The 21,228-nt window shown below is 39.0% G+C and overlaps 1 protein-coding gene and 1 long non-coding RNA gene across 4 annotated transcripts in view; one reads left to right on the top strand and one right to left on the bottom strand.

Moving 5' to 3' along the window:
* CLYBL (citramalyl-CoA lyase) overlaps positions 1 to 21,228 on the bottom strand; it is a 246,423-nt gene that overhangs the window by 5,060 nt on the left and 220,135 nt on the right. For all 3 annotated transcript variants that reach the window (XM_081815168.1, XM_081815169.1, XM_031026529.2), the window contains 3 exons: positions 20,351 to 20,444; positions 18,859 to 19,026; positions 14,173 to 14,297 (listed from right to left, as the gene is read on the bottom strand). In XM_081815168.1, coding sequence (XP_081671294.1) covers positions 14,173 to 14,297; positions 18,859 to 19,026; positions 20,351 to 20,444 — 387 coding nt within the window. The remainder of the gene's footprint in view (positions 1 to 14,172; positions 14,298 to 18,858; positions 19,027 to 20,350; positions 20,445 to 21,228) is intronic.
* The window catches only part of LOC115940441 (uncharacterized), an 89,679-nt gene that overhangs the window by 41,836 nt on the left and 26,615 nt on the right, over positions 1 to 21,228 (top strand). The window contains exon 3 of the long non-coding RNA XR_004075189.2: positions 7,125 to 7,291. This is a non-coding gene — a long non-coding RNA (uncharacterized LOC115940441). The remainder of the gene's footprint in view (positions 1 to 7,124; positions 7,292 to 21,228) is intronic.

Here is a 21,228-nt window from a genome sequence, read left to right as displayed (position 1 = left end):
TGGCCTGGTGGTGGGTATTGAGGAGGGCACGTTCTGCATGGAGCACTGGGTGTTATGCACGAACAATGAATCATGGAACACTTCATCTGGAACTGATGATGTAATGTATGGGGATTAACATAAGAATAAAAAAAAAGGAAACTAAAAAAAAAATAAATAAAATCTTTAAAAAAAATAAAAAATAAAAAAAAATAAAAGGTTAGTTTACTAGAAACACGAAAGGATCTAATTCTTTCCCTACTCACTTTCATTTTCAAATCACGTCTCTGGGCACGCGGGGAGTTCTCTCGGGCGTTCCAGTGATGGTGGCGCTCTGTTGGCCCAAATGATAATGCTTGAGTACAGCTGTCAGAGTCCTTTTGTAGGGTGACACTCCTCTTGTATGACTCTAAGCCTAATGCCCAGTGAAATATTTGCCTCACAGCAGTTCCCAGTGAATTCCTAAAACTTTTGTCAGCATTGGCCATTATGAAATTTCTCTTCAGGATCTTCTTGGTTGTGCCCTCTATTTACTCAAATCTTGCAGGCCCAGCATGGCCTGTGATGAGCTCATCCTCACTCACAAAATCAGCGGCTCCTCCCTACTCCTCAAAAAGGGGGAGGGGGTATGATACTCCACTGAGGTATTCTGATGGACACTTTCTTTCTTCTGTCTTTCCCATTTTTCACCCTATCACCCTGGAGAGTCCTTGGACAGGCCCTAGGACAGCCCTTGGTCACCCCATGATTTGGTTATGACATTCCTTTTAAGGATGTTAGTTTGGGTGCCAGGTACCCACAGCGCAGTGGGAAGGTCTCACTGAGAAACTGCTGGGACGCTGATTGGAGAGTTGCACCTTCCTAATTGGGATCTTGTTGTGATCCTTCTAAAACACTGGGTAGGATCATCCATTTGCTTAAACCTGGCTTTGGCTCCCTCTGGACTTACAAAATCAAGTGCAATCTCCTAAGCAGGGATCCCAGGACTCCCCATGAGTAGACCAGACTCTGCCTCTGGTCTCAGCTTTGTCTCCTGCCAGTCCACCCGCATCCACACCCACTCACACTCTTCTGTACCTCTCCCATATGCTCTGTTCTCTGCTCTCAAGGACCTTTCCCTGTCTTTCCTGTAAACTCCTCATCCTTCAAAATGTCAGAAGATGTCAGGTCTATGAAGTGTTTCTGGAATTCCCTGGTAGGGCTAAATTCTCCTTCCTTTTTTTTTTTTTTTAAGTAAACTCCATGCCTAATATGGGGCTTGAACTCACGACCCTGAGATCAAGAGTCACATGCTCCGGGCGCCTGGCTGGCTCAGTTGGTAGAGTGTGCAACTCTTAATCTCGGGGTCATGAGCTCAAGCCCCATATTGGTCATAGAGCTTACTTAAAAAAAAAAAAAAAAGAGTCACATGCTCTGCTGAGCCAGCCAGGCGCCCCTCTTCTTCCTTTCTCTGTACAGCCTCCCATAACAGCCCTTGTCACACTCCATTGTAATGATTTGTTTACACTGCTGTCTTTCTCACTAAGCTGTGAGACTCTTGAGGAAGGGGCCATGTCTCATAGATCTTTGAATGCCCAGAACCCAGTACTCAAAACATGGTTTGGAGTGGAGCCTGGCTCTTCTGTGGGGCTCGAGTTGGGTGACTGAGGGGAGAGTGATTTGGGAAGATGCTATCTATCTTACCTATCTCCTCTCCTTCATTCTGCAAGCATCTTTCTGTGCCACTTGATCTTTCCTTGGTCTGGTAATACTGGTCAGTTGGCTAACACTTGCTGAGCCTCCAGTAGGACACGGTGACTTTCCCTAACAAATGTGATGCTGGGTTGGGGTCAGGTTAACTCATGCAAGTGATGTAACAGTTAAAGTGCAAGCAAGTCTGTCATATTTGTGGTACTTAAGGACTGAGGAGCTACAGAGAAACAGGGCCATCAAAATGGAGGTGGTTTGGCTAGGGAAAGGCTTTGAGGAACAGTTACATTTAAAGTCAGGTTTAGAAGGTCAGGGATGCCAAAGGAACAAGAGAGGGGTGGGGGATACTGGGAACAGCACATAGAGACACACCAGTGGGGTTGACTTTCTCTGTTCTGCAGGAGCCCTCCATGCCTCTGGTCACCAGTGATTCAATAGATCAAGCAAATCAAAGGATCACAGTATGAGATACTGCATCGGTCTATGGCTGAATGGGATTCTCTAGGATCTAAGGAAAGGGAGCCTGATCCAGCCTATATTAAGATGGATGATTGCTGGTTCTGTTCCTCATTAGCTGCTTGACTTTCCTTATGCAGGAAGGACTTAGCTTCTTCTTGATGAAGGTGGACTGGAACCCACCGGAATCCCTCTGTTCTTGCTGCATGCCCTGGTGGACCCACTACTTGCTCCTTCCTGGACCCTGAGGGGAAGAGGTTGAACCACCTGTTTCCTTTCCTCTATTCTGGGCATTCTCCCTCTGTCTAAGGGTGCTCTAGGGATCCAACAATGGGAAAGCTAAGAGCTGGCCCGGTCCAGCTTTGATTCTGAGTGGGACCGTCATAGATAGGTTGACCTGGGCACCAGGGGGAGGGATGGATGTTCATTCTCCGTTGAGGAGGAAATATGGATTCTCTCAAGCCTACGCTCTAGTTTAACTATAGACCTTAGTAAGGCCTGGAATATTTACTTCCAAACTGAAAATTGGGGAGGTGCAATCTTATTAGTAAGACCCATTGCCAAAAAAAGAGATTCATCTGATAGTACTTTATGATTTTACAAAACATTTCAAAGACATCTTCTTACTTGCAGGAGGCAGGGCATGGTAATTTCTGTTTTACGGATGCAAAAACTGCAGTTCAGATTTCGTTAACCTTTTTAAAGGAACTTACGGGAAGGATAGGACTAGAATCTAAGGTTTATCACCCCAAATCCCAAACTCTTTCCCCTATTTGGTGTACTCCAAAGTATGACTGGTAACAATGCTGAGATGGTTACAGAAAAATATTTAAATATAACACTTTTAAAAAATATATATTTATTTTACATGATACTGTATATTTAAAAATTTTATTTTGATGTGATTTTCAAAAAATAACTACCATATCTAAACTGTTACTTCAGAGGTATTATTACTTAGGATGAGGCTAAAAAAAATGTACATAGGTAAGGTGCAGATAAGCAAATATGTGAAAATGTAATTTTATTTCACTTTATTGTTTAAGATTTTATTTATTTATTTGAGAGCGAGCGAGCGAGCACGGGGGCAGGGAAGGAGCAGAGGGAGAGGGACAAGCAGACTCTGTGCTGAGCTGGAGCCCAACGCAGGGCTCCATCTCATGACCCTGAGGTCACCACCTGAGCTGAAATCAAGAGTTGGACACTCAACCAACTGAGCCACCCAGGTGCCCTGAAAATGTAATTTTAATAAATGAATTCGGGAACAACTGAAATATAACATGCTTCCATCCTGAGTTTCCACTTGACAGCTTTTACTGTAATTATGACACCAGAAATACTGCAGGATATTTTCAGTGAGAAGAAAATCAATAATAAATATGTGAATGACATTTTAAGTCCTCAAAAATACCTAAAGCATATGTAAGAAGGACTAAAGGAGGTGACATTTGATCCTTGTATATGCTTCTGAGTATCAGGAACCCTCTGCTTTATAGATAAACATTTTTTAATTTAATTTAATTTATTTATTTATTTTTAAGATTTTATTTATTTATTTGAGAGAGAGAATGAGAGAGAGAGAGCATGAGAGTGGGGAGGGTCAGAGGGAGAAGCAGACTCCCTGCCAAGCAGGGAGCCGATGCGGGACTCGATCCCGGGACTCCAGGATCATGACCTGAGCCGAAGGCAGTCGCTTAACCGACTGAGCCACCCAGGCGCCCTAGATAAACATTTTTTTAAATTGCCATTAAGAGAGTAAACGGATATTTCTGAAGACTTGGGAAATAGGGAACACATTTTTCTTATTTTAACACTTAAGTTGTAGTGATAATTTGATAGGTATTTTAATAATATTTTGAATTAAAAGTCAATAGCCAATTACTGCTATGGCCAGAGAATTTCAAGGCTAATGTAGCTCTATATGAATTTCTACAAGTTCAACTGAAGCCATTCTGCATGGTCAACAATTCACATTGGGCTGATGTGTCATTACTATTAGTACTGAAATTCTGACAGATGATCTTCCATGGCCTTTGATGGGGAAGCCCTTTAAATGATTCCTAAGAATGCAATTGTTGGAATATCCGAATGGGGGTTACTTCTGCACCAAACTGGGGAATGCAGTGACCACTCAGCCTGTTGAACTGTTCGGGAAGGCCCCTCAGACATGGCCTCAGAAGGGGTGTGGGGTGTGGGGAATCCTGCATCCTGGGCAGCCTATCAGATTTATTTTCCAATTTCTGAAAGGTGAAAAAACCTGGAGAAGCTCCCTTCTTATCCTTCCCATCTTTTCCCCTGTAATTCTCTGACTATAAGAACTCAGAGCACGGGGGCGCCTGGGTGGCTCAGTTGGTTAAGCGAATGCCTTCGGCTCAGGTCATGATCCTGGAGTCCCGGGATCGAGTCCCGCATCGGGCTCCCTGCTCGGCGGGGAGTCTGCTTCTCCCTCTGACCCTCCTCCCTCTCATGCTCTCTGTCTCTCATTCTCTCTCTCTCAAATAAATAATAAAATAAAAAATCTTTAAAAAAAAAAGAACTCAGAGCACGGAACCATCAATGGGGTATGAAAGGCAGGGCCCTGGTGCAGGCAGTTCTACTAGCGAAGTCAGCGTGGCCCAAGAGGACACAGCAAGGATCACCTGTCCAGGCAGCCCCTCTGACTTTCCACCCAACAGAAATGGACAACTTTCTAGGATGGGCATTCTGAGTGGTATTCTGTAGCTTGCAGCTGAAACAAAAAGTGCACACAGATACATACAGAGAAAGGCTCTTGCTTCTCTGGGTTCTCCCATTTAAGGCACCTTGATGGAGAGGCTAGGAATATGGCCTCTGAGGTCGTCTACACCTTGAATCCAGGCTCTGCTTTTTCCTAGCTCTGTGTGATCCACAGCAAACAATGCTATACTTTCCTGAACCTCAGTTTCTTCACCTGTAAGATGGGGATGAAAATCCCTCCCTTTCAGAATTGCTGTGAGCATTAAGTAAATTCGTGTATGCAGTGGCCTGTCACTGAACAGGCTGTCAGTCCATGGGACCTGCAGCTGGTATCCCCGCTCACTGCCCTTGCTGTCGCCACGGCTGTGACTGTGTCCCCCGACACGGACTGCTGTAACCACCACCCCCATCACTGTTGTTACTGCCAGTGCTGATGTCAGCCAGAGAGGATTTAATTCCATTTATCACAGAAAGGTGCAGTGAGAAGCACAGAATTTGAATCGTAACAGGATTTTATGATTTCGGAGTAGCTTTAAGGGTTCTGAGGGACATCAACATTCTCTCTCTCTCTCTTTTTTTTTTTAAGATTTTACTTATTTATTTGCCAGAGAGAGAGAGATTGAGAGAGGGAACACAAGCAGGGGGAGTGGGAGAGGGAGAAGCAGGCTTCCCGCGGAGCAGGGACCCCCACGCGGGGCTCGATCCCAGGACCCTGGGATCATGACCTGAGCCGAAGGCAGACGCTTAACGGACTGAGCCACCCAGGCGCCCCGGGACATCAACATTCTTGAAGATGCAGTGAGTAGAGGCCAACTCATGCCTAAAGCTTCCTGCCCCTTCTAAACTATAAATCATAGATTGAATTGTCCCTTTAAGAAACTAGAATCAGATGCTATATATAATTTGACACAGCATCAGTATTTGAAGACAAATACATTTAAAAGAATTTAAAAACTTAGAATATCGGCTGAGGAGATACCAATCAAAGGCAGGTGATCTGAAATTGGGAACATCGCTTACACTGGAGGAGGTAGTAAAACAGAAAGACGGTGTTTCCAGCAAGAGAGAGCAGGAGAATGAAGAGTACTAGCAAAGACACATGGCCTGATGCATTTATAAAAAGGAGGAAATTCCTTGGGATGTGGAAATTGAGTGAATGCAAAATGACATTCATTAACATTTTGCTTTTTAAAAAGGAAGCATGAAATCATTTAGCTTTAGTTCTGCACAGAAAATAGAAACACTTGTGTTATCCACTGGTAAGATTATTTGGGGACTTTACCAACAGTTTTAGGAAGTGGAAAGAGAAAAGAAGAAACAGTGGAAGGCTTGAAAGATGAATTTGGCAGGGAAGACGGAGGTGGCTGGACAGTAGGGAGGAGAGCAGAGGTGAATGCTTGGGTCTATTATGTTAATATGTGACCAGTCCTGAGTTGTCTACTTGCCCAGATGGAGGGTCTCAGTGGATCAGAGCCATCCTTACTTTACAAACGGACAGGGGAGACCAAAGGTGCCTTTGTTTTGAAAGTTCTTCTCAGAGCCCATGAAATGTAGACTGCAAGATTTATCTTTAAAAATATTCAGGCAGAATGATCAGGTAGGGACAGACAAGTCTTTATTTTAAATATCTTTTGATAAGGGAATTTGGAAAAAGTATGCCATGTGGAAAGCTACCTACTGAGGTGAAACAATTAGATTTATAAGCATATTGCAATTTAAAGGAGTTTCCACATTTGCTAGCACATTAGATGTTGTACTTAATTTTCTGTTTTTTTTTTTATAGCTTTACTGAGGTATAATTTGCATACCATAAAATTTGCCCATTGTTAAGTGTATAATTGGTTGATTTTTAGCAATTATATAGGGTTCTGCAGCTATCACCTTCCACTCAGATTTTTTTTAAACCAGAGATCTTATTTGAAAATATTTTTGGGGCGCCTGGGTGGCTCAGTCGTTAAGTGTCTGCCTTCGGCTCAGGTCATGATCCCAGGGTCCTGGAATCGAGCCCCGCATCGGGCTCCCTGTTCCGCGGGAAGCCTCCTTCTCCCTCTCCCACTCCCCCTGCTTGTGTTCCCTCTCTCACTGTGTCTCTCTCTGTCAAATAAATAAATTTTTAAAAAAAAGAAAATATTTTTATTTTTAACATCGAGTTAAATGTGTAAACGTTTTTATTTAATTTAGAATATTTCATGTCTAATTTAAGCTGGTATTGCCTATGAGAAAAGCAGAGAATGTAAGTCATTTTATTTTATTTTTTTAAAAGATTTTATTTATTTATTTGGCAGAGAGAGACACAGGGAGAGAGGAAACACAAGCAGGGGGAGTGGGAGAGGGAGAAGCAGGCCTCCTGCCGAGCAGGGAGCCCGACGCGGGACTCGATCCCAGGACGCTGGGATCATGACCTGAGCCGAAGGCAGATGCTTAACGACTGAGCCACCCAGGAGGCCCAAATGTAAGTCATTTTAAAGTAGCTTGCACCTAAGAGCAAAAATGTTAAACGTCTTCTATTTTATACACCATAGGCTTATTCTTTCTTTGGAAAACACATCTAAATGAACTAACATTAGCTCAAAGTCACTTTAAATTTTAAAAATTTATTAAAATGTAACTGATGAGCAATGATAAAATAATAGGTGAAAATATTTTTTCAATTATCCTAGAAGGAAACAAAAGTGTTTTAATTGTTATACGTAGAGCAAGTAATTTCTTTCTGACACTGTCAGAAATTTAGAAACCAGTTAGCCAAATAGTACTTACTAAATGCAATTGTATACCTATTTCTGTCCAAGATGCTGTGGGGAGGTATGTGATTCAGTAGACCGAATTCCTTACTCTCTAGGGTAGTGGTGAGAAATTTCCCTACTTTCTTTTCATTCAGGCCCACTAACCTAAAATGGAAAAAAAAAATTATAGAAACTCTTGATTTACATTTTTTAATAAAATAAGAATCCCATTTGCCTCCTTTTAATATAAAAAGAATTACAAAATTCTTTAATAAGTACAACAAAAAATTCAAAGAATGCTCTGAACTTCTTATAATCGACTAAAGGAGAGAAGGCAACGGATGGTGGTGGGGTGTAGAGATGACGTGAGAGGAAAAGAAGATAAAGAGGAAGCAAGTAAGGACTCATGGAAAGGAAAACGAGGAAGGAACAGTAAAAGCCATACAGAGAAACACACATCCAGACCCACACATACAAAAAGGGAGAAATACTCTTACGAGAAAAAAGAGAGAAGATGTCCAAAGAGTAAAACCATCCTTTCATGGCCCTTGTTTCGATCTTGCTATGAAAGACACTGAAAGCCATGGTGTGTTTGTGCAACCACAGGTGTTAAGTGAGACACAGGACATTGGGAACCTGTCCTTCGAGCGAGATGAAACGGAGCTCGGGGCTAGATATGGCCTCTTTGCCAAAGGCTCCCAGTCTAGCTCGGAGAGTTTCCAATCTACGCGGGGAGATGGAACGAATGATGACTAATAAAACAGAGCAGGGTTTGCAGTAATCAGAGCCAAGAAGTATTTCTGGGGCAGGACAGAATTGAGAAGGAGGGTGCGATGTGGGGAATAATAGCAGGGAGGGTTGGGAAGGCACACAGATACTCTGTGCTCTTTCCCTCCTCATCCGTTTCTGCTCATGCAAGAAAAAAAAAAGTGTATGACTAAGAGAAAGATACTAATCTTAACTAACCAAATTCACATTTTGTTTGTGACTGAACAGTTTTAAGGCTCTATCTAGTTTTGGTCATTAGTGTGGGGTTCAGTGTGACCCAAGTGAAGCCACATTTATGCTAACTGTTCATACCTTTATTTACAAAGTGAGCCCGGAATGCTGCTAAGTGCTCTATCACCACCTTGGCTGTGAGTGACCGCAGGTAACTTCTAAACCCTTCTTGAGTCTCAGTGTCTTAAGCTGTACACTGAAAGGATTTAACTGGTAGATTTCTGAGATTTTATCCAACTAAAAGAATTATATTTTTAATTGAAACTGAGCAAACAAATATCCTGAGAATATAAATCAGAATAGAAATACTCCGATTAAAATATCTCTAAGAGCGGGTTCTAAATTAAGGACGAAGCAAACAACTTTAGAAAACATCAGATTTAACCTACGTATACAATTTCTTATCTTCTAATACTGAACCATTTGCCACTAAAACTATGTGAAATAGGATATATCGCACTAGAATTGTATTGCCTTAGTTTAAATGTTTAGAAATCTGCGATTTGTTGCTAATCAGATCAACCCTGAAGTCCTCATTGGCAGACTCTCAGCTTTTTAACGAATTTGACTTTTTAAAGTCAAAATTATGGCATATAGTTCTAAAAATATTAAGTGAACAAGGAGATAAGGGGAGAAATTTAATAACCGAGCATCTCAAAAGTAGAGTTGTATCCCTTCAGTTTTCATTTTCACTAGAAATCGCTCGGTTCTGATTTTAGTATTCCTACTTACAAATAAAGGGGGGAAAGGCTGTGGGTGGTGGGATGCATGGGTGTGGGAGGGTACATTGTTGTCTATTAGTGGAATCAACCCTTTCAGCAGACAAAGACAACAACCAAATCTTTAGATGGTTTATTTGATCTGCGTGAAAGAGTGGCAGTGGGATTTCTGGCACTTGAATAAGCGGAAACAATATTTTTGGCTAGAGAGACTTCTGAGTTCTCTCAGGGAGCCTTCTAGAAGGCCATCTGGCCCCAACAGTATTTCTTTTGTAAAGCCCTGCATTTGGAAACACAAATGAAAGGTGTATGAGCAGCAATCAGATACCTATGAAAATAATTTGCTTTCAATACTTGGGGGGGGGGTTATTATTCTTTGTAATTCTCTAGATGAAAAGACTTACATGAGGGAAAAAAGCCTCTCTTTCTTTATTAAGATATAAATTCCCAGTTTATATTCCAGTAGAGGATTTGCTTATTAAGGTAAACTTATTAATTTGCTCTACGGTTTTCTCATGAGTGAAATTAGAATGTTTCAGTGATATTTACAGTTGTTATGTCAAGGTGTGACCTTGTTTTTGACCTTTATAATTGTTAATTGAACCTAGATTTTAAAGATGAACATTTCCCGTTCCTTGGTTTTTAGCTAGCTTGTGAAGCTCTAACAAATGAAAAATATTGAAAAAGTTAAACGAAATCATTCCAAAACCAAATTATAATGATAATGAGTAAAACTGAAAATGAAGCAAAGCTGTATTTATAGTCAGATACTGCAGAAAATAGGAATATACCTAGCAAAGTACCTTTAAAATCTATCACATGTAATATACTTTGCTATTCTTTCACATTTTTCTTTAGAGTCTCCACACAGAAAGAAATGCTAAATTCTTATATTAAGATATCTTAGGATTACTGATCAATCATTTCCTTTAGCTGTCATTTTTGCCCAAGAAGAAATGAATACAAAAAGAGCAAAAATGAGCACTGAGTTTATAATAGAGACTTGAAAAAATATACTGTATCATAATACATGAATGTATATATATTGCATAAATATTTATATGTACTTATATGTAAGTTAGAGTTTCCATTGATATATAGTAATATTAACTAAATATTTGCTTGAGATGTTTTTATTTCAGTTACCCAATTTTCGTACTATACACAATTTTAAGTTGATAAAAAAAGAACTGTAAAAATCCCATTTTTAAGAAGCAATAATAAATTCAGTTCTGAATGGAGAATTTTCAAATAGTGGCATTACCACTGTTATGGAAAAGATGATAAATAAAATTAACCTTTAAGAAAATCTTCTATAGGTTTAAAATAAATCACATGGGAAGTGATTTATCCTGGCTGAAGTTTCTACCAAATAATTTGAAGCTAAAATTATTAATGACATGCAGGTTGTATCTCAAAATGTATTTTTCTGGAAGGACTGGAGAAAAACTCAAGTTTGATGAATATTGCGGATATATATCTCGCAACTGACATCGGCTAAGTTTGACATATTTTAGCTTATGGGAATTAAAATAGAAGCATAGAGTATGTGAAATGTTTAAGCTTTTTCCAACAGATTTTAATAAGAGAAGATGACTTTGAGTCCCTAATGTCAATCTATAGCCTAATTCTTATTAGGGGGGACTATTGTGCCAGGAAAAATGCTTTTGCCTGTAAACATCTATAGTTTCCTGAAACAAAGCAGTCACAAGCACCACTATCCGCCAAACAGTGACAGATTCTATGAACAGATTATTATTTCTTAACGTAAAGTATTTTTCACCTGACATTAGACTAAGGGGCATCAGACTTTATTTCCTAAGAACTTCTAATTAAAACGAAACAACAAAAAATTCTGTGACACCAAAGACAGGTCTCCAATAATTTATCTACTTTGTGATCTAAGTATTCCCACAAATTTTATTATTTGGAAGGAACAGAAAAAAAGGTACAACTTTTATTTTTGATAATTATTTTTATTACAATATTGCTATTGTTATTATTATTATACAACAGTACTAATTATTATCACTATCGAAAACACAAAGGACCCAGCATTACCTGCAAACTTCAGCTATACCTCTGGTCTTAGGGCAGAATATAATTTAGGATGGGAGCAGAAGTAGAGAAAAGCAAAATATATAATTTTGCCTTCTTGGGTCATTTCTACTTAAAAACATTACTTGAATGAAATTTTCATCGGAGGGGAAAAAAGGTCTTTTGGAAATCTGTAACTGTCTCACTAGGACACAAACTATCAGTTTACCATCCTTAACAGAGTTACCTGTGCTTTGGACAAAGTATCCGAGGGTGTATGTTTTCATCAGCGATTCACATTCGAAATAAAACAGATTAGATGTTTGTTGGAAGCAATACTTTCTACAATTGAGCAACCTATTTATACTAAATCTTTACAAACAGAACACACATTATTTAAACCCCAAGACCCTTCAAGACCCAGAGTCACCTACCTGCAGACCCAATTTTTGTGACCAGCCAATTTATAGGCAAAGTGAAAGAAACATGCGAACTGGATAAAATAACCATATGTCCCCACTGGAAGCCCCATTACTTGAATCATTTAAACCTTGCTGGACAAAGCACCAGGAGAATTTGCTGTAGGAAACAAACCTACGCCAATGGGGCAGGGAGGAAATGACCTAATGGTGAGTCTCCCTTCTGCTCTAATTTCTGTGGTTCTGTGTTAAGAAAAGCTGTCCTACCACTCTGTTGTGAAACCTTATGCCCCAACAAAACAGCATTTCTTACTTAAAAAAAAAAAAGCCAGTTCAGAATTTAACATTTAAGTTGCCATCATCAAAAGGCAAGGACACTTTGGGACAATTTTGTTCGGGAACACTTTTAAGATACAATGGAAAAGTATTTTTTCCTTCGTTCGAGAACTGAAAATGCCAGCAAAAGAGTGTGTTTCTAGTTCGAATTTTGTTTGCTGGCGACCCGAGATTTAGGGTAACCTCTTCCATACTCCTGGCTGCTTACGATGCTAAGTGGCATCCTTTGATGTTATTCAATGTGAAACCCAGTGTAGGCGGTTAATGGAGGCAGTGTTGGCCCAGCCTGGAACTCTGCTTGGTCTGCCATTTTGATGGCCCATATTCTGCCTCAGTTTATTCTTTCAGTAGGAAGTATTTATCAGCGGACGTAAGGTACACGCAGAGAGGTAGAGAACATTCAGTGTGTGCGGAAGTACAGGTATGACAGGGGGCGTGGATGGAGGTCTTTGCATGTATGAATGAAAAAGTACATGGCGGGCGCCTGGGTGGCTCAGTCGTTAAGCGTCTGCCTTCGGCTCAGGTCATGATCCCAGGGTCCTGGGATCGAGTCCCACATCGGGCTCCCTCCTTGGGGGGGAAGCCTGCTTCTCCCTGTCCCACTCCCGCTGCTTGTGTTCCTGCTCTCGCTATCTCTGTCTCTGTCAAATAAATAAATAAAATCTTTAAAAAAAAAAGAAAAGAAAAAGTACATGGCCCTTCTGTCGCCGTAAATATTTATGTGCATTCATGGAGGCACTGGGTTTTGGAGTCAAGATATAGAAATGGACATTAAAACAACGTGATTTCCAAAACATATTTCTATAAACTGCAGTGTTTTTCTGATAGCCACTCCTGACTTGAAATGAAAGAATGCTATTTATCCTGAAATTGGTGTAAGTCCAAATGGGAGGTTTCCAATGTCACATATTTTGCCTTTTGATTTTAAGTGCCAGTTTGTGTAAAGACGAGCCTGTGAGTGTGTGAGGGTGAGCAAGAATACAAGGTCGGAGCTGAAGGCAGGTGTCCGTAATGACAGGGAGGGAGTGACCCACTTAATACTGCTACCCACGTTCCCAAGTCCTGGGATTTTCAGGTGTTTTTACTGCCGGTGAAAAGTGCAAGTGATACCTCTCACATTGAGGTATTCGGTTTACCACTGAAGCCGGTTTTGTCTCCCCCCCCCCCCCCCGTAAGGGGCTGTTTAACGTTTAGAACCTTGGTAATGTTTCAGCATTCTTTCTTCCCAAGTACTTTTGCATCGCAGGTATTAAAACTTCACTCCTTATGTAGGTAACAAGGCTGAGTTTAGAGAGTACCTCTAGGATGGATTTATAAATGCAACTTTCCCCCCATTCTCTTACAAAGAGGCAAACGGTATTACTGCAAATAACCTTTAAGATAATTAACTGACAATGCTGCAACTAGCATAAAATCTTCCTTCAGGCGACACCTAATTTAAGTGTTACTGGCACAAAGTGGAGACAGATTGCGCATCACCACTGCAATATTTACATAGCAGAAACCCACAGAGCAGGAAACGCGAGGCTCAATGATGCACTAAATTAGGAACAACCGTACTCCAGTGTTAATTTGCTCTCCGTTCTATCCAGATCTCAGGTCCAGAAATTGGTACAAACACATACACAACCTCCCACTCTTAAATGACTAAACCGGAGGAGCTTTTTGTACATTTTTGCCCCCAAATTAAAATAACTTGAAAATTTATTTCCTCTCTCCACAAGAACCATTTGATCAAACTGTGTTTATTTCATTACAACTTGCTCTCACTTTGATCTAAAATTATTTTCATATGAATGCTGCATCGGAGTCTATAGAGAAAAACTAAACAGACTTCTATTTTCTCAAAGGCTTGCCAATATAGTTTATGAAAAGAATAACCTCTAGAGAGACTTGAGGGCCAGGTAGTGAAATATTCAGAAACTTGGAAAGGCAAATTTACCTTAAGCGAATTTCTCCCTGATGAATGCTGTCCCCTCCCCCCTCCCCCCTTACTACGCAATGAGTTTTTGAAACGATTCAAACGATATCTAGTTTATGTTTTTCCCCCCACAGTATTTTAAACACCAGTTTCACCCAAGGCATTAACAAAACATTTACCTTTCCTAATTGTTGATGTTCTTTAAAGGCAGCGATCAGTTCTTCAGCCCACTTAATTTTTCCAGGGGAAGGAGAAAACTCTTCCTGCACCACGGCAATTTGGTTAGGGTGTATCACCTGCTTACCTACAAGAAGATTAATAACACCGGAAACACGAAACAACAAACAGATGTTCAAACAAAATGTCTCAACCACGAAAGGCTCCTAATGCTTCACAGTCTGTATGTAAAATAACTAATTATTTTAGAACTTTTTAAAAAGAAAGTAACTGCAATCTGGCAGGCTTTTCCAGAATACCACATAAGAAACACAGAAGAATGGGAGTAATTGTGTTTCTGATCCTATAGAAATGCCACCTTAGTGCAGATAATCTCTCATTTTTAGTTACAGGTGGGTTGACTAGGCAGCTTGTTGACTAATCCTTTGGCTGGAACTTTAAAGGATAATATCTGCAAATTAGAGTGATTATTTTGAGTTAAAGTACAAAAAAATTATATGTTAACTCTTTCAAATTTTACAAGTTGTCTTTTGCTTATTTTGTACCATTATCCCACCTGCCATGATTTCTTTTAGAAGTGGTCTGTTGTTTTTCATAAAGCTTACAGAAGCAGATGTTCCAACCATATTAATATCAAATAGTGGCTTACAATAATATATTTAATTTTCTTTCTTTTAGACAAATATAGCGTGTCATTTCTAACCACTAACCGAAAACTGGATTTCAATGAAAAAATTTTATTCAGTACAGTGGAATAGAAGGCAGATTTGAACACAGTGGTCTCTAGGTTACTCCATTTCAAAATGTTTAAATAAAAAAGTTACTGAAAGTTTCTGTATCCATAAACATAACCAGGCTTTCCCTTTTTTCTTGTAGAATGAAGACTGAATATTTCCCTCTAATATAGATATTTAGATACCCCTGAAGAAAGCTGATCTCTGTAGTAATAGCTTTAAAAAAGCCTTCGTTTCAGAGTTTAAGGATCCTAAGGAAAAACATTACACAAACATAACACTCACAGGCTTCTACGAAATCATGCAGTCATTAAAAGGAACAATTTAACAATCGGGGAAGTGTAAAATTTAATCAGGTCATTAATAAAATACAACATAATTTAATGTTATAATAATGATGAGATTGTATTTTATTACATGATAAAATTATGGACATATTTGGTTCTTAAAAATGAATGTGCACTTAATGATAATTTGCTCTCCTAAATATATTCGTCCATATATCAATTTGCTTTGCTTTTGAAATAGTTGTTTTAACATTTAGCCAGTACAATTTATACCCTCGATGTTTTAAAAAAGATAATTCCTGTTACTGTCATTATTGAATAGAAAAAAAACCCCAATATTTGTAAAAAAATTTTTTTAGTATTTCATGGAAAAGAGTTCAAGTGAATAAATATAGCAATACCTTTTCTTCTAGTAGCATAATTAGAACACCTTCACCTTGCTATTATTTCATTCTAATCTGTCAGCATACTAATAAAACATTAAAACCCTGTACAACTAAAGATGCTTTAAATTATTTGAGGAATCGTGCTCACTTCGGCAGCACATATACTAAAATTGAGGAATAATTTCAGGGAACAAATAATACTAGTGATGACAAATGAGAGCTTTTTTCAATAGTAGGTATTGCAATTATATTTAAGTCATCTAATAGTTGTTACAATATTATTAATAAAGGATGTCAGTTCTGGTAGTCATTTTGTACTAATTGTCAGACCTGAATTTTGTAATTTATGTACATAATTTACACAGATGTGTAAAAAGCCAGATTTCACGGGAACTTCTTGGTACAGACACTATGACTTGAGCAAAACATAAACTATCTAGAAATACTGGGAAACCACTGATGGCCTGCGAGTACCAGTATTTTGGTAGTGAGGCTAATTTTAGGATACGTGTTAAGTTTTAGAAATTTGTGAACATCCACGCATGAAGTAATCTGTGGCTGATTCTTGTATACCCCAACAACGGAACATCAGACTTTAATGCCATGTGGGAGTGAAGGAAATATTTTATACAGAAGAGCTGTTATTGGCAAGTTACTGAGGGTGCAAAATTGGAAGACGTTAAAATTTATGACCATGAAATCCTTTTTACAGTACCACTTGATATATCGTGCTTTAAATCAATACCTGTCAAGTCTTTTAGGTGACTGTATGATGGTGTCATTTTTGTCTTCTACAAAAGACTGCAAAAAAGAAGAAAACCTACAGTGCTTCATATTTATCATCTTTCTTCTCAGCATGCAGGACTGCAGTAACTGTGATGACCAAGTCAGCTGTTGAAGCTTTATTCCAAGATTTAGTTTTGGTTTCTTTTTATAAAAATAATTCCTAATGTTAATAGCCACTTATATGGCCAATGCATTGATTTAAAATCAATCCGCATGGACTGTGGCCCCATGAAATAATGACTGCAGAAGAGATGCACGGCTAACTTATAAAAAAATACAACTCATTAAAAAAAATGTATAATTTTTAAAAGTAGAGAAAATCCTTATAGCATAGACTGAGTGTTGCTCCTCAGTGTTAGGGGTAACATGATACCTTCATTAGATTTTAAAACTTTTCAACCACCTGCTTCAGAGAGGGTGTGTATTTCTCCTTCCTTCCTTGCTTTCCTCCCTGCTTGTGCAAAGCCCAAGTTATGGGGCAATTAAATGACAAATAATTAGGACAAACAGATGACAACTGGGTCTAAAATAATCAAAGCCCTTATTGTTTCAAAATACTACAAATAATCTCGTATCTTATTATCAGACTAATTACCTTTTACTGGTATGTAGCAATATAATTGGGACTACAAAGACCTTCTTTCTAAAAATTGGAAAATGGTTATGAAGTGTAGCTCCCTACTTTACTGACTTGTTCACTTGAATATATAATGGGCACTGTACCCACTCTGCCTCCCCATTCTCCCCCTGCTTCCATTTTTGTGTGTGTGTGATTTAATACTCCCTGATGTTGAGAAACAATAGTGCCAAGCCCGTAAGCTCCTCATGCTGAGTTGGGCACAGTCTAGAAAATTTAAATCTGATTTGAAGTAACTTGTCTTCTGCGATTGAATTAGGGACCAATTTAATTCAGCCCTGTTTCTTGGAGAAATTCTCAAACTCCTTTATAAGTTCTGGAGCAAACATTTACCCCAGAGGTAGCTGAGGACACCCAGGTTATACTGAGTGATGGTGATACAGGCCAGCATCAATTCAGTGTTTTCAAATTTTTTTTTTTTTATTGAATTAGTGCCCATTTCACAGCAACATCTGGCTGCTTGGCAGCCAATGCCACACATTTTAGACCAACAACATCGAGGTCTATTAGGTAGATTTCATGGAGTGTCTCTCCAACTTTTCCATTTGGGCTATGTCCTAACTGGTCATTGGAAAGAGGCAGGTGTAACAGACCACAGGAACAAGGACAACCTCAGGGCCAGGAGAGAGGGACTCTTTCATTCTTAGTCACTATTAAATGTAGGGAGGATTCATTTATTAATAATTCAGATGATTGGAAAATATTTCTCTATAAGAGATCACATTTATTTACTCATTTATTTATTAAACAAATTTGGGGAATCACATTTTGTTTTAACTCTTCATGTTAAAAACACAAAAACAAATGTCAGAACTTTATTTAAGTCTAATATAACACTAAAATTGTTTCTTAACTTGTTTAATTTTATTTGGGGTTAAACCATCGTCCATTAAGATATGTTTTACATTTAAGGTCACTTTATGAAATATTTCTTTCAGTAATCCCTAACTGGACACATTTCAAAAATGTTTACAAAAGGGATAGCAAGGATGTTTGTCTCTTTTCCTTATTATTTGAGTTCATTTATGATCATGATCTTCTTAGAACTTGCAGCAGAAGAATAAATAAGAATAAAAGAACTTATGGTGTCTCTTATCCATGGTTGCGTGCATGAGTGTGTGAGTACACACAACTGTGGACGTGGGTTTGTGTGTAGAATCCTATTGTGGTTTTGAAAAAAATGGATTTCTGTTGCAAAAACACAATTTTCGGTTGCTACCCGGACTCCTGGGGATCTGAGTGATCAGACACACCAATCAACAGATATCTGCCTGCGCTCCAGGACCGGATTGCGGGGGGACCTGCAGATCTTAGTGCCAGCCAAAGCCCGTAGGTGTCGCCAGGTGCATAGACACTGGGAGGTGGGAGAGAAATAAGGGGCTTGAAGTGGTAGAAGAATAAAAAACTAGTTATGAGTTAAAAAAAAAAAATCAAAGAAGATACCACTGAAGTTTTTTCAGAAATGAATGAATATTTTGAATGTTTGAGGACATTTTTCTTCTCCTCATCAACCCAAATTCTTATGGCAATTCACTCAAAAACACTTCTATAATAGCCTCATCCCTCCTCTAGGGTCAGCAAACCAAAATACTTAGGAGGACAGGAAAAAAAAATGGCAACTAATGTAAAGAGGAAATAAAATGAGGGCTTCATTGTTTGAGTTGCCCAGCCAAAAGAAAACACAACAGTTTGTTCCGTAGGCTCTTGCCCTCGATGGCTTTTTCACATTTCAAATAGTGGAATAAGTATACCAGATATGTGGCTACATTAGAAACACTAATTTCTGGTTATAGTTCTACTTTTCTGGAATGTTTGCTAATTTAGCTACTGCTGTCTAAGATACCATTAAGAATCATACCGGTAAATCCCATTGCAGCTCCTTCCCTTGACTGCCTGAGGAGCCCCTCTCCATCTCGAAAGTCGATGTACACCAGATCTATGGCCTGCAGACCAAAGGCCTTCGCTGTAACGATAATCTTCTGTCGGGCATACAGAATATCTTGGGTTTCTTTACTACTTGTTGCACCTGCAATGGGATGTGGACAGAAAAGGGAGACATGAACTCTGGAAACCAAACCCAGCCACCTATTGTAAAAACTGGGTTTGTAAAGACCTGGGAATTGCTCCCCAGCAAAATGATGATTCTAATATAAACAAGGAGAGGGATATGTGGAGGCAGAGTTAAATCTCACATGTGTCTATTTATCTTGGAAGGCATCTTGCAGTGTCATTGCTTGTGTGTGGGTTAAGAAAAGACCCCTCCTGCATCTCAGGAGATACAACCACAAACGATTTGCTAGGTCACAAATTAACTTCTGGTATATTTTTTCCTTCTTGCCATTGCTTGGAAAGTATCAGTTCAAAGACAGCACCACAAAAGGTGGCCGAGCAGCTGTGCAAGGAAATGGTTAACTTCTCTCACTGAGCACAGAAATTCGCGTGCTGTGGATGCAATGCCCTTCCATAACTAAGGTTCTGAGCCAAACAGCGCAGCTTCAGGGTTTGGATGAAGAACTTGGGGAAACGGAAGGGCACTCATTTTGAAAGAGGCAGAAAGTGTCCACTGAACTGTCAGAAACACAAAAGTCTCTTGGAAAGACTGGTATTAAAATAGGTTCCTTTTCTTTCCCCCTAGAGGCGGGTGTGTGGGGTGTCGCTGTTTGTATTTGGACCGTGACACTGCTCAGGGAGAGCTCCAGGCTTCAGGCCCCTGGGACTGTGGTTCTGCATGTGGCCTTGGCCTCTTTTCTAGGTGTGCCCCGAGTTACTAGTTAAGACCGGAGGCAGAGTGCCCAAGGGATGGGGAAAATCAGTGGAAACAAGCATACCATCTCAATAAATATTTAATAAGAAGAGTTCTAAAATGTATTTTAGGAGGACTTTAAGATCTGTTTAAAATAATATTTGGATACAACATTTAACGTAGAAAATGATTCATTAAAACAAATGTGAAATTGCCTTAAATTTGTGTTAGAAGCCTGGATAGCCCTCAGACTGATGTGAAAACAAAATAAGCAACGGAGAGGTTGTTCACATATTATACTCACTACGAACAAAGTAGATATCATATATTCCCAAACATATCTGAGGTTGCAACAGGCTTTTTATTATTTTAAAAATGAAGAGAAGTAATAATATAGTGTTCTGGAAGCAGGACAGCTCTGAGGTGCCCTAAATTATCAGAAAGTATTGTCCATTCAGCTGAAAAACCATTGTCATGGTTGGCAAATATATATTGTCATGTAAATGTCCATTCATGAAGGGGCAAAGAAAAAATACACACACACACACACACACACACAGATACATGCACACATAGAGATTGAAAAAGAGAGAAATGTGTTTGATACCTATGCTGGCTCGAAAGTCTTCTCCTCCAAAAACGACTGCATCTAGAAAAAGACCCACTTGAGGTCCGGTCTTTAGTGCTTCTTCACACACGGCCTGTAAAAGAGCAGAACAGAACCAATCTCATAGAAATGCGCAATTTAGAGAGGAGCAGCATGGTGGATTTCAGTAACAGAAAGATCCGACTCTTAACAGTTTGCTGAAAGCAAACTGGCAGTCCTAAAAATGCAGCCTAAATTTACCCCTTTTGAAAGGCTTTTAATATTGTCCAAGATAAGTATGTTGTATAGATTTGCTTTGCTTAATGGATTACATTAATATAGTTACAAATATATATTAATATAGTTATAATGTTCGAATCATTGTTCATCTAATTTCTAGAGAAACTTTGAATTAACTCATTTTGATCGTACCGTAAATTACTTCTCTTTTTCCAAAACTTGTTTTTGTTTTAAGAGACTCTCAAACAATAAACATAAAACCACAGGAGAGAAGGAAAGAATTTTTAAATCAAATTAATTGGATTATTTGCATTAGGATCAGGATTTCTTAGTAAATGGTCTCAGGATTAAAGACATACAATACAAAAATCTACAACTCCGGAGGGGCAAATAAAAATGCAACAAGTCATCCAAGATGTATTCATTAGCAACTTCCATATTTCTATGTGAAAATAAAGATTAATAACATTTGTCCTAGATGTAACTGAATCTACCAAGGTGGAAATTCAGCATGCTAATGTATGTGGGTGGGGAAGACCTGAAAATCGGGAGGACATTGATTAATTTCAGGGGTTGTAAGTGCTTCTACTTACAATATGGAATAAAATGGTGCAGTGGAGTTTAGAATTCAGTCATCGTATGAATCTAGTCGCATCTAA

The sequence above is a fragment of the Leptonychotes weddellii genome, chromosome 3 (assembly GCF_054177405.1).
Source record: "Leptonychotes weddellii isolate Sample4059 chromosome 3, ASM5417740v2, whole genome shotgun sequence".
Taxonomy (NCBI): Eukaryota; Metazoa; Chordata; class Mammalia; order Carnivora; family Phocidae; genus Leptonychotes; species Leptonychotes weddellii.
Note: the sequence above shows the minus strand (reverse complement) of the source record. Positions and strands in the feature narration are given on the sequence as shown.